This window comes from Sciurus vulgaris, assembly GCF_902686455.1.
Source record: "Sciurus vulgaris genome assembly, chromosome: 6".
NCBI lineage: Eukaryota > Metazoa > Chordata > Mammalia > Rodentia > Sciuridae > Sciurus > Sciurus vulgaris.
In genome coordinates this window covers 144,612,470-144,625,776 of record NC_136466.1, presented here as the reverse complement: position 1 = coordinate 144,625,776, position 13,307 = coordinate 144,612,470, and the positions used below count along the sequence as shown (strand labels likewise).

At 37.9% G+C, this 13,307-nt stretch overlaps 1 protein-coding gene across 1 annotated transcript in view; it reads right to left on the bottom strand.

Moving 5' to 3' along the window:
- Window positions 1–12,988, bottom strand: part of GOLPH3 (golgi phosphoprotein 3) — a 36,407-nt gene extending 23,419 nt beyond the window's left edge. Inside the window, exon 1 of the mRNA XM_079144501.1 lies at window positions 12,762–12,988. Within this exon, the coding sequence (XP_079000627.1) occupies window positions 12,762–12,986 (225 nt within the window). The 5' untranslated portion in view covers window positions 12,987–12,988. The remainder of the gene's footprint in view (window positions 1–12,761) is intronic.
- Window positions 12,989–13,307: the final 319 nt, after the last annotated feature.

Below are 13,307 nucleotides of genomic sequence, written 5' to 3'. Positions count from 1 at the left end.
ACCACATACAAATAAAATAAAGATATTGTGTCCACCTACAACTAGACAAAAATATTTTTTAAAAAAAGACACATCAAGGAAAAAAAAAAACCTTCAGACCAACATCCTTGATGAACACAGATGCAAAAATTAAAAAAAAAAAGAATTTACCAAGTTGTGGCTTTGAGCAAGACAGCATATATGATCTATTTTAGTTTTTTTTAAAGTTATTTGTAAGTCAACAAGGATATTTTAAAAACTGATGAATAGCATGTAAAAAACTGTCTGAGGAACAAAGTTTAAATACACTGGATAGATAAGCATTTCTAATGGGGTACCTAGAAACTGGTACTAGGCAATGTTATATATAACCAAAAAGATAAAAAATTCGAGTGTGGGACTGGGGTTGTGGCTCAGTGGTAAAGCACTTGCCTAGGACATATGAGGCACTGGATTCTATCCTCAGCACCACATACATAATACATAAATACACTGTGTCCATCTACAACTAAAAATATTTTTTAAAAATTCAAGTCTGGTCGGGTGCACGATTCAAGTCTGGTCGGGTGCACGTCTGTAATCCCAGTGGATTGGGAGGCTGAGGCAAGGAGGATCCAGACTTCAAAAGTCAGCCTCAGCAAAAGGGAGGGGCTAAGCAACTCAGTGAGACCTTGTCTCTAAATAAAATACAAAGTGGGGCTGGAGATTGGCTCAGTGATTGAGTGCCTCTGAATTCAATCCCCAGGACAAAAAAAAAAAAAACTCAAGTCTGCAATTGACACCGAGCTCTTAAATGTGAAACTGTAAGAAAACTTGGGAATATCTTTTCCACATTGTTGGCAGTTACTGAGGAGTGACAACTGTAAACTACATTTAGATTTTAAAATCCCAAGTTAGACTCTCATGTTTATGGATTCTGGACTACCCAGAAATCTGCAGAACTCCATGGACTATTTCCTAAAGACTATTCATCCCAGTATGCCAAGAAAAGTAATGAGGCCTGCAGAATGCAACTTGTCATCAAAATGAATACAGAAGCCAGGCACAGTGCTGCATGCCTGTAATCCCAGCAATTCAGGAGACTAAGACAGGAGGGTTAAGTTCAAGGCCAGTCTCAGCAGCTTAGTGAGGCCCTAAGCAACTTAGTGAAACTGTCTCAAAATTTTAAAAAAATTTTTAAAAGGGCAGGTGATACGGCTCGGTGGTTAAGTGCCCCTGAGTTCAATCCCCAGTACCAAAAAATATAGATACAAAGCTAAAAATAAAGAGAGATTTCTAGATAAAGGAAGTTATCCTACCTTTGTATGGAGACAGCCTCTAAAATGGCCCCAGATGAACCTTGACTCCTGGTATTCATGAACACAGGTAATCACTTCCTTAGTGTGAGCTTAGGGACTTAATTCTAATAAACAGAATATGTCAAATATGATTGTATGTCATTTCAGAGAGCAGGTTACAATAGACTGTAGCTCCCATCTTGAATCTCTCCCCTCACTCTGCTAGTTGCCATGTTTGGAGCTGCCCCATGAGAAAAGGAACTGTGGTTCTCAAACAACCTTCAGAAAACTGAATCCTTCTGCAGTCGAGAATTCAGATCAGACTAGCTCTGACCAACCACTTAACTACAATCAGTTAAGTACCACCCAGATTCCTCCTTCACAGAAACTATTTAATATGTGTGTTGTTTTCAAGTTAGTTGTTACATATATATATATAAAACCCTAATGGTTGAAGGGGAATGATGATGAGAAAGTAAGTAATGACTAAAAGGACAGAAAAAGTTTCACTGATGGTGGTGATGGATACAGAACTTTATAAATATACTAAAAAACTTTGAATTACACACTTTAAAATGGGTGAACTGTATGAACATGAACTATATTTCAAATTACCAAAAAAAAAAAAAAAAGGTAACAACTTGAATGAAGTCACTTCTAAAAACCCTACATATAACTTTATTTCAAAAGAATAAAAAGTGAAAAAAGTTCTTGGCAAAAATAAAATAATCAAGAGAATGAAGAGGAGCAGTTAAATGCAGATTTAAAGGCTATATAAGAAAAAGCAAATATATAACTGGAAAAGGCATAAAACTATGTACATTAGCACATGATGTATTTGGGTATCTAGAAAAACGAAAAAATGACTGATAATAAAATGGCAGGATTATAAAACTAACTGATATTAACAGTAGCTATATACAAAATATAAATGTTAGCATGTAAAAAGTTAAAATACAGATGAAAAGACTTCATTTAAAAACAGCAACAAAGTACCTAGGCAAAACCTAGCTAAAGAAGACTTTTAAAAAACTCTTTTAAGGGGGCTGGGATTATAGCTCAGTTTATAGAGTGCTTGACTCACAAGCACACGGCCCTGGGTTCAATCCTCAGCAGCTTAAAAAAAAAAAAAAAACTCTTTTGAAAGACTTAAAAACAGACTTGGATAATGAAAAGATTTCTCATTCTTAGATACAGACTCTATTATGAAGTTATCAGTTCTCCTTAAACTAACTTATAAATTTAACATGATTCCAATAAAAATAGCAACAGATGCTTTCCCCGGGAGCTATTCAAGTTAAAAAAAAAAAAAAGTCTAAAGAAGAAAAAAAAAGAAAAAGAATATAGCCAGGAAAATTTGAGGAAGTAAAAAGCAACATGAGCAAACCAAAGTGCAAGCCGTCCTAGGAAATACTGAAAGATTCAGAAGTCTTTAGAATTCAAATGCTGTGATACTGACTGGAACAGGAATAAATAGGCCAAAAAAGTAAGTTCAGAAGCAGACCTATGTATTTTGCTTAAATAAAATACATGATAAACATGTCATCTCAAATCAATGTGAATTAGTCATTTTAATCAGTAATGTTGACACAATCTGATAGCCATTAGAAAAACAAAACAGGACCCATACATCATTATACTGGATGAGCATACTAAAATATATCCACATAATGCAATACTATGGAGCCATAAAAGATCTCTATATAGCCAGGCACAGTGGCACAAACCTATAATAGCAGTGACTCAGCAGGCTCAGGCAGGAGGATCACAAGTTCAAGGCTAGCCTCAGCAAATTAGTGAGACCGTGCTTCAAAAAAAAAAGGAGCTGGGGATGTATCTCAGTGGCAAAATGTTCCTAGGTTCAATGCACAGTATCAAATAACAGGGAAAAAGAAGAAAATTTAAAAAAAAAAAAAAACCCTCTATATAACAGTGATAAGAGAATAATCTTCAGAATACAACATAAAAAAACAAGGTGCAAAATGCTACCTTTTAGAAAGGCAAGAATATAAAAACATTCATATATAGTCGTGTATTATGTAGTTTTGCTAAAAAACATCTTTACCCATGTTATGATGATTATGCTTCAAAAGTTCCTTTTTAAGCAATCTGTAACTCAGAAAGTATTCCTCCACAAAAGTACTAACCAGGCCTCAGATCACTAGGACTTATACGGTCTCCAACTTAGATCAACCCCTCAACAACCTGACATATCTATCTGATGCTTCCCTTGGTCAAAGTTTTCACAACTCTCCATCACAACTATTTCAAAATTCCATACTCTCCAATCCCTGAACTTAGCTCATCTACAGATTACTTCACAGAAGCAATAAATCAACCCAATAAACTCAATCTTACCTATACATGTTCCTTTGTCTGGTTACCAAAAGAAAACTGCCCTGTCTAAAGCTAATCCTTCTACCCATTCTCTTACCTGAAGACCTCTGTTCACAACTCCTGTCTTCCTAAATATTTTAAAGCTCTTGCATATTCACCAGAACCTCCCTGTTTGCCCATCATGTGCAGGAGATTAAGGACCAACCCTGCCTTACCTTCTTTCCATTCATGACAAACTCAAAGTATAGTCAAAAAGGAAGTCTCCCTTTTACTTCCCTAGTCCAGGGCAACATGATAAAATTCTCAAGAAAAAGATTTCATCTAACTCCACATACACTGCTGCTGACATTCCCCTAGTTTCTACAACCCATCTCTTCTGGCTTTCCTCTCTGGGTCTGTCAACTCCTACTCAGAGTCACTGACATGTTACTCTTCTTCTTCCCATTTCTTCAAAGTAATGCTCATTGGCCTTTCTCAGCTCCTTTACATACTTGTCTTGAGACATCTGAAGCACTCAGATGCTAAGCATTTGATGTATATCATGTCTAACCCTTAAAAGATTAGAAATTCTTAGAAGATTATAGACCTTATTCTTCTAATTTCACAAAACTGTGGAACTCAGCTCAAGGAGAATGAGAAAACTGCCAATTATTTCAGGAAGACATACCTCATACCCAAGAGCAGTGGACTCTAGATATTGTGTTATCACTACTACTTCACATTGTCAATATTTTAAGTTGAGAAAACTTTGAAAAGTCCTACAGAAGTATATAGAATAATGGAGACACATAAATTTTCTATCTAGTCAACACAACATGATTTATTATATAGTGGTCTCTGCATGATTTTCTTACAGCAGAAAAATCAACACCACTTGAAAGGCAGAGGCACAAAGTTGCATGAAGGCCCAATTCATGACTATATGTAAATACAAGGATCTAAACTGTCATACATCAAGGAAGATGTTCTAACATGCAGTCATTACAAATAATGAAACATCACACTTCTGGGTGTGCCATCTGAATTTTTCATGAGCACACACCATGAAAAATCTATTTACTGACATGGGAAGGTGATCACTGTATGTCCTTAAGAGAAAGAATGTTAACAGAACATGTGTTATAAGACATTCCCTTCACTTTTTAAATAAAAATGAGCATAAGCAAACTCCTTTAAAACAAGACTAGAGTTGAGCCTTGGCTGTAATCCCAGCAAGGAGACTCAAAATTTATCTTCAGCAGGGCACAGTGGTAGAGTGCCTATAGTCCCAAAATCCGGGAGGGTAAGACATAAAGAACATATGTGCTCAGGAGTCTGAGACCAGCCTGAACTACTCCGTGAGACCTCATCTCTAAAAAAACATCTTATCTCCCCAAAGTGCTCCATCTCCTCTCCACCATTCCTCTTTGGCCACCCCTCACCTACAGGTATTTACTCCACTCCTCAGAGTATTCAACACCTACCCACTCTACCACTGATGACAGTCACTTTTCCCTTCCTCATGAAATCTGGGAAACAGACCATGACCAAGAGCTCCCTCCCTTCAGAAAATATCTCTTAGATGGGTGCAGTGGCGCACAGCACACACCTGTAATCCCAGCAACTCTAGAGTCTGAGGGAGGAGGAGAAGCAAGCTCAATGCAAGCCTCAACAAAAGTGAGGTCCTAAGCAACTCAGTGAGACCTTGTCTCTAAATAAAATACAAATAGAGCTGAAGATGTGGCTCAGTGCTTGAGTGCCCCTGAGTTCAATCACCAGTACCCGCCCCCCCCAAAAATTATCTTCTATAAAAAATTACAAGTAGAAACAACCCAAAGCCCATGAATAAACAAAATAGGTATTATAATGATTATTCAGCCTTAAAAAGAATAAAACTGTGATACATGCTACATATGAATGAACCCTGAAAAGGTAATATAAGTAAAATAAACACAAAAAGACAAGTGTTGATTTCATTTGCACAAGGTCCCTAGAAGAGTCAAATTCATAGAGACAGGAGCTAGGCGTACGTGGTAGTACACACTGCAATCCCAGCAGCTGGGAAGGTTGATGCAGGAGGACTCCAAAGTTCAGAGAAAGCTTCAGCAACTTAGCAAGGCCCTGTGGCTAAGCACCTCTGGATTCAATCCTCAGTATCAAAAAAAAAAAAAAAAAAAATCCAGAGACAGAAAGCAGAATAATGGTTATCAGGGACTGAGGGGAGGGGTAATGGGTACAGAAATTTCAGTACAGTATGATTAAAAAGATGGAAATGGTGATGGCTGCAAAATAAGTAATGGATCTAATGCCTTCAAGTTATACACTTAAAAAAGGACAATATATGTTATTTATGTTTTACCATAATTTTAAAAAGTTTAAGATCTTCCACTTCCCTTTCATTCTTCTAGACTGTCAGTCATGATTACAACTATGGAGACTGGACAGGACCCACACTTCTAATGCTTCCAGCCTAGTACTCAGGACACTGCACTAAAGTCCTGGGTTCCATTCCCAGCACCACACACAAAAAATTAAGATTTCCAGCTAGTACAGCAGTGCACAACCATGATCCCAGCTACTCAGGAGGCTGAGGCAGGATTATCGCAAATCTGAGGCCAACCTGGCAACTCAGCAAGAACATGTCTCAAAAAATAAAAAGGGGCAGGAATAGCTCACTAGTAGAGTGCCCCTGGGTTCAATCCTCAGTACCACCAAAATATATTAATAAAAAATTTCTAAACCTCATATAATTATTTCAGTTTCTCAACTTTTATTTCAGCATTGCTACAATAGGGAGCATTTTTAGACTTTTCCCTCAGTTACCTATTCACCCACAAAATTTTTAAAAAATGGGATATTTTGTATATTTACTCATATACTGTACATACATCTGTTTTATGTTTTATATAAACACCTATGAGTATAGAATATGAACACTGAAAATATATGTACACATATACACACACACACTGGAGAATATCTAGACTTCATAGGAATAGGTTTTTTTCAACACCATCCCCAGAAACAGTTTTCACTTTCAGGAATGACATTACCATATTTGAAGTTCCATGACTCAATTTAAAATATTTACTGAGTGGCTGATATATGTCAGGCTGAGATTGTACTCGAAAATCTGAACAGCACCATAATTAAGCTTTGTAGTTTATTATATGAATTCTGACATACATAAAGGAAATAAATTTTAAAAATAGAGATTTACTTCCCAGCATTTGTACCTAGAGTAAAGGGCCTGGCACAGAGAATGTGCTCACTAAACACTAAGCTCAATAAACATGGAAATGGTTAGAATCCTAAATGTGGTAGTTACACTTCTCCTAAGTTCACATATTAAGATGAGAATTCTGGAACAGGTCACAGAAATGTTGACTTCATATTTCAAATTTTTTTTTTTGGTACTGGAGACTGAACACAGGGTTATCACTGAGCTCCCTCACCAGAGCTCATTTTCTTATTTTGAGACAGGGTCTTGCTAATTAGGGCCTCTCTAAATTGCTGAGGATGACTCAAACTTCCAATCCTCCTCCTCCAGCCTCCTAAACTGCTGGGATTATAGGCATGTGCCACCACGCCCTGCTATTTGTAAATCTTAAAGAACTAAAAATCCAATTCACTACAACCATGAAACCTGAAATTTTCTATAGTCAATTTCAGGAGTTAAAAGGAGGATGAGTCAAACCAAAAACAAGAACCTTAAACTAAAACAAAAAAAGAACTCTATACAGTTAATTTTAATCTTCTGGAGTCATTAAATGCTTTGAATACCTAAGAAAAGTTATATTCTTTCCCCCAGGAAAACAGGCACACATTTACAGAAGGTTCACAAAGTTTCTAAACCCCATCTGTTGACTCCAATTTAAGAATTTCTCCATTAAAGACATATGTAAACCAAATACAATTTAATAAGTATATAAATAATTTTTAGTTCCAAATGTTTTATGATAAAAGAAGAATGTTTTATGATAAGTGGTAGGGATATAGATCCATGGTACAACAACCCTGGGTTCAATCTCCAATACCAAAAAAAAAGTATATTTATCAGAAAAATTCTTTTAGGTAATACGCTATACTTTACTATTAGTTGTATTCTTACAGATCAGAGGTTTACCAAATGATTAACAGCCTGTTTTCCATTTTAAAAATTCAAAAACTTCAAAATATACTAAATGACATTGTAACACTATGATATGCTACTAAAACAGGTTGTAATCTTTCCAGTTTTGAGGAGAGAAATCTAAAGCCATAAACATCAGCACAAGCATGAGGGGATAGCAGGGGATAAACACCTTTCAGAAGCCTTTATTAGATTTTTTTAATTACTAAAAAATCTTCACACGTGAAATTCTGAATATTTGTCAAATGTATTTCTCATTTACAGATTTGATATGTAGAAATGGCATACATCAACTGCAAACTTGGAAAGGAATTTTTAGAAATCAAAGTTATACATCTTGACAAGTATTTTATTTCAAAGTAGTGACCATGGAAAATTTACTCCCCATTTTTGAAGCCAGTGTAAAAACCACAAGAAAGTCAGTTAAATTTAAACAACTGAATTTTAAATTTAATTATTATCCAACTCAAGCATCTATTTATTTTTCAAAATACATTATATTAAAACTCTGTCTAGAAGTATTAGAAATGCAACCCTTAAAAAGGAACTTTACTGAAGGTGTTGGAACTTACAAAATTGAAGTGACTGGAAAATCAGGCTAGGAAAATACATCACCAATGCACTAGAAAGAATGAAGCTCAAAATCAAACCAAAGAACAAGTCAGATTCACACATGGACACTACTGAAAAGATCTCCAAAAAACTCCAAAGAGCTGTTGCTCTTTCCAGACCCAAACCCTAAGAGAAAACATCTTGACTGGACAAGTCTGGCTGTAGCACAAAAAGGGTAGGGGAAGATGATTCAAGAGGACACCACAGGGCTACACACACAATGGGGAATTTTCAATGACAGAACCAGGAAGACATGGTGGAGAAAAATAAATGTCCATAACACTACAATCAAAACCATTTCCCGTGAGAACTCCAAAGCTCAGAGAACTTCAATATGTTAAGCAAATAATACATTCTGGACCGCAAGTACAATGCTTCACTTCTCTATTCCATGGGCATACTTTGTATCTGGCTATTTGAATAATCAAATCCAATCTTAAAAGGCTAAGATTTACCACCAATGAAGTTATTCAAAAGTAATTTGAGGAGCTGAGTTCAGTTTCCAATATACATGCACAGTTATTTGAAAATAACCCATTATTTGAGGTAATTCTCAATAAAATGAAAATGCTCTACTGGAGTCATCTACAGGAAAAAAACAAAGATGACTAGTTCACAGCCAGCCTGAACAACTTAGAGAAGCCATCAGCAACGTTGTGAGACCATCTCAAAATAAAAACTTAAAATGGGTTGAGGACATGGCTCAGTGGTAAAGCACACCTGGGTTCAATCCCTGGTGCCAAAAATAAGTAAATAAAAATAAAAAATAAAAAGGCTGGGAATGTGGCTCAGTAGTTAACTGCCTCAATCCCTGGTTTCAAAATAAAATTAAAATTAAAAACAAATAAGAGGAGGTGGCCTGGGGATGTGGCTCCATGGGAGAACACTTGCCTAGCATGTGTAAGGCTCTGGCTTTCATATCAAACACAGCAAAAAAATAAATGGGCAAGAAAAAATACCTACCACTTTTGCTGTCCCTCCCCCTCAAATACATGGAGGAAGGGCAGGGATAACAGAAATCTTGCTAATTAACTGGAGGTTGAATTCAAGTGTAAACCTAACTGCCATCCTTGCAATGCCTTTGAAGTTACCTATGTCACTGATTCTTCACTCAGAGTGAGCAGCAGAATCCCCTGAGGGTTCCAGGCATCTGTGTTTTATAAAAGCTGGAAAGGAAAATCACTGGTAAAAAATCTGAAATGTGCACTTAAAAAAAAAAAAATTAAAAAATCAATCTCCATAACTTTAGACTCACCCCAATAGGCAATGTGAAGCCAGACCATCTGTTTATTGGCAAACTGAACCTTCTGTTCAGTAAAAGAAAGGAGGAGACTTGATTCAGAATGTCAAAGTAATCTTTAAAATATTGTAGACTGTGTTAAAAGTAAATTAGTATGACAGTAAGAATAAACAAATGACAATTTTACACAACATGGACTGACCAATGTAGAACAAAAGCCAGACACAAATAAAAGTACAAAAACCAAGCAAAATTAACTATCCTGAATTTCGAAGTTAAGCAAGTGGCTACCCTCAAGGAAATTATAGCGACTGGAAAGAAACTCAAGTGAGGCTTCTGAAGAGTTGGTCATATACTATTTCTTGCCCTACGTACGACTGGTTTAACAGTAAGCAGTTTGTAAAATTTTACTTATTTGCACTTTTCTGCAGGTTTACCGTTGTACGACTTCTTAAAAAATTTTTTTTTAGTTGATGAACCTTTATTATTTTTTATTCTTTATATGTGATGCTGAGGATCGAACCCAGTGCCTCACACACGAGGCAAGCACTCTACCACTGAACCTCAGCCCTGTCCAATATTTTTAAAGAACCAAAATATGTAAATAAGCCTGTTTTAAAAATCAGAGTAAAATTAATTTCACTATTAAGCAATTTATTAAAATGATTGATTTCAAATAAGGTTACCATATATATGTAAGTATATATACACATATTTAAACATACCCAACAATAGTGACTTGCCTAAATTTGAAGTTTAGCTTTCAAATATCTTAAAAGTACTCAGATGTTACAAGTGGTTAAAATAAACATAGTGCATTTACTAGTCTATATGACTAAAGTTTATAATTTATTAATAACAAATTTAATAAGTTGAAATCTAATATTAACCAGAATAAAATGCCTAGGGTCAGGGTAAAAAAGCAACTCCTGCCCCCTAAGAAGAGGGGGAACATACCAGGGAGGAAAGCATGAATGGATAAGTATTGGTAATTACTATGTGAGTATGAGATGAAAAAATAGAGGTTCATCTCTAAAACCAAAATCTAAGACAACGCAAAACCCCAGATCCCAACTCCTCAGACCTGCCTACAAAAAGCAGGGGGAGCTATGTAGTTGAAAAAAGCAAGAAGAATTAGCTCTTGTGGACCCTGGCCATGACTTGCAAAATATAGTGACTAATAACACAATCACAACAGTCTCAATACTTCCCAAAGAACTTCAAATTGTCTAAATAGTGTAAGTACCATTAAACATCAACAAATTCTTTTGATTATCTTCATGGGGTCCAATCACACAAAAACAGCATGGTAAGAGCTTTAATTTAAACATGGAAAGTTAACACATACTGGACAAAAAAGGTACTTTTCCTAATTTCTCAATGATTAAAGCTACTTTTTGTTTAAGCATTTTTGTATGATTTAGTTTTACCACAGTTTATCCAAAGAAAAGTATCAAAAACTATAAACTATTAACCAAGAATGCTTTCTTCATTCTGCTTTTTTTTGTATTTTCTAAAACGGGGAATGAAGGGAGCCTTTAAAGAAAAATGTTTACTAGTTTACTAACAAGACTCTAAAACTTCCAAACTATGAAACCTAAAAATAAATAAATAAATAAAAAAAATCAAGCTGAATACTTTCCAAAATCACATTTCTAGACACTAATGTTTTTCCATCCTCAGAAAGAAAGAAAATTCACATATGGCCTATTTTTATCATCACAATTCAGTAATTAAACAGATACTGGGCCCCTTTTATAGTCAAAGAGACATCTTTTTTTTTTTCAAAGTGACAGTTATTAAGACCTGAGAAATCAAGATATTGCAGATGCTCTAGACACTTCTATCAAGGTAAAATTTAGTGCATTAGATTACTAACTTACAGTCCATTAAAAAACTCATCTATGGCTGATAAAATCTGGGGCAATAGGAAGAGAAAGTTGTTTCACTGGGATAAAATTTTTTGCCCACCTTCCTAAATGAAAAATTAACTTAAAATCAAAACAAAACAAACTTCTAAATCTCAAAAGGTGTTGTCTAGTTTCCACACTAAGATTAAAAAGCTCCTGGGGTCACACAAATCACCATTTATAGACTATACAATCATGTGTCTGCCTACTGATCTCTTTAAAACTTTTGTAGCTGGGTGTCTATGTGAAAAAGAAAACAGAACAAAAATGGTTCTATAGAGTCTAGACGTGATAAAGATGTTCACTGTAGTTTGTTCTTTTTTTTTTTTAATATTTTTTTTAGTTGTAGATGGACCTTTATTTTTATTTATCTGTACGTGGTGCTGAGACTCGAACCTAATGCCTCACACATGCTAGGCAAGCGCTCTGTCTCTGGGCCACAGCCTCAGTCCTGTTTTTTTTTTTTTCCCCAACTTTTCTCTGTGTGAAAATTCTGGATATTAGGATGAATGATCTCTTTCAAAAGTCAGAACAAATATCTATGGCAACTCTTACGTACCTAAATCTTTGAGGCCTTTCAGCAAATCACAAACCTAGCATTTCAAGCACTTTATGAAAAAGCCCTTCCTTAAAAATGGCAAAACTTTCTTGAGAACAGTCAACCGGTAAAATTTTAACAGCAATATTAAAAATAAACTCTCACCTAAATCAAGATCACCTATAAAGTCGTTTTCCAAATTTCATGACAACTTTGACTTTGAACTTTAATGGGAAAAATAACTTTTTCCTCCGAATTCTTTCATAACACCAAATGGTATACCTTAATTTGTTTTAAAAAATACAAATCCCCTGACAAGCGGATCTGTGGACCCCTCCCAGATCCTAAAACCCGCAAAACCCAAGAGTTCGGGGCGCTGGAGGTCCTGGGTGGGAGGGCGCTGGGTGTTCGGTCTATCTGGCAGTTTCCAGGGTGGAATTGCAACCTAGGATCTACACAGGCTGAACACGCAGGAAAAAAGCGAGGAAGAAATGCAGACTGCCGGGGTGTCGAAATGGAAAGACTGTGAAAGGGGGAAGGAAAAATCCAAGCAATCTGTGCGAGGAGGATCTGGGAAGAACCGGGCCGCGCAGGGGAGCGCCAACTCAACACTCCTCGGGGCAAGCTGGGCGCTCCGGGCCGCGGGGCTCGGGAGCGAGGTGGGCAGGTGCGCGGGCCCGAGGCCGGCGCCCACCTGGAGCCCACCTGGGGTCCGGGCCCCGCGCCGCCGCCCCCGCCCTGTCCGCCGCGCCCGCACCTCTCGGTCCTTGAGGCCCAGCAGGAGCACCTCCTCCATCAGGGTCAGCCGCGTTTCCTTGGAGTCGCCCTTGTCGTCGTCGTCCTGCTCATCGCGGCGGCTCTGAGCGTCGTCCTCGCCGCTGCCGCCGCCGCCGCCCGCCGCCCGCTCCTTGTCGGCGGCGTTGCGGGAGGCCTCGGTGCGCCGCTGCACCAAGCCCGAGCTGCGCTGGGTCAGCGAGGTCATGGCTCCGGCCGAGGAGCCGCGCCGACCCGAGAGGGACGCGGAGCCTACCAGGTCTCCCTCCTCCTCCTCCTCCCCGCCCGCGGCCCCCGACCCGGGCTTCCGTGTTAAATTCCGGCTCTGGGGCGACGTCGGTCGGCAGCGGGGCCAGGAGCAGTCATGAGGAGACGGGTCGGGGTGAAACGGGTGGGCCCGGCGTCTGCAGGGCGGGAGAGGAGCGCCTTCCTGCCTGCGGCCGCGGCCCCAACCCAACCCGAGCTCCCCGGCGGAGGCGGAGGCGGCGGCGGCAGCCTTCCAATATGGCGGCACTGGCTGACGTCACCG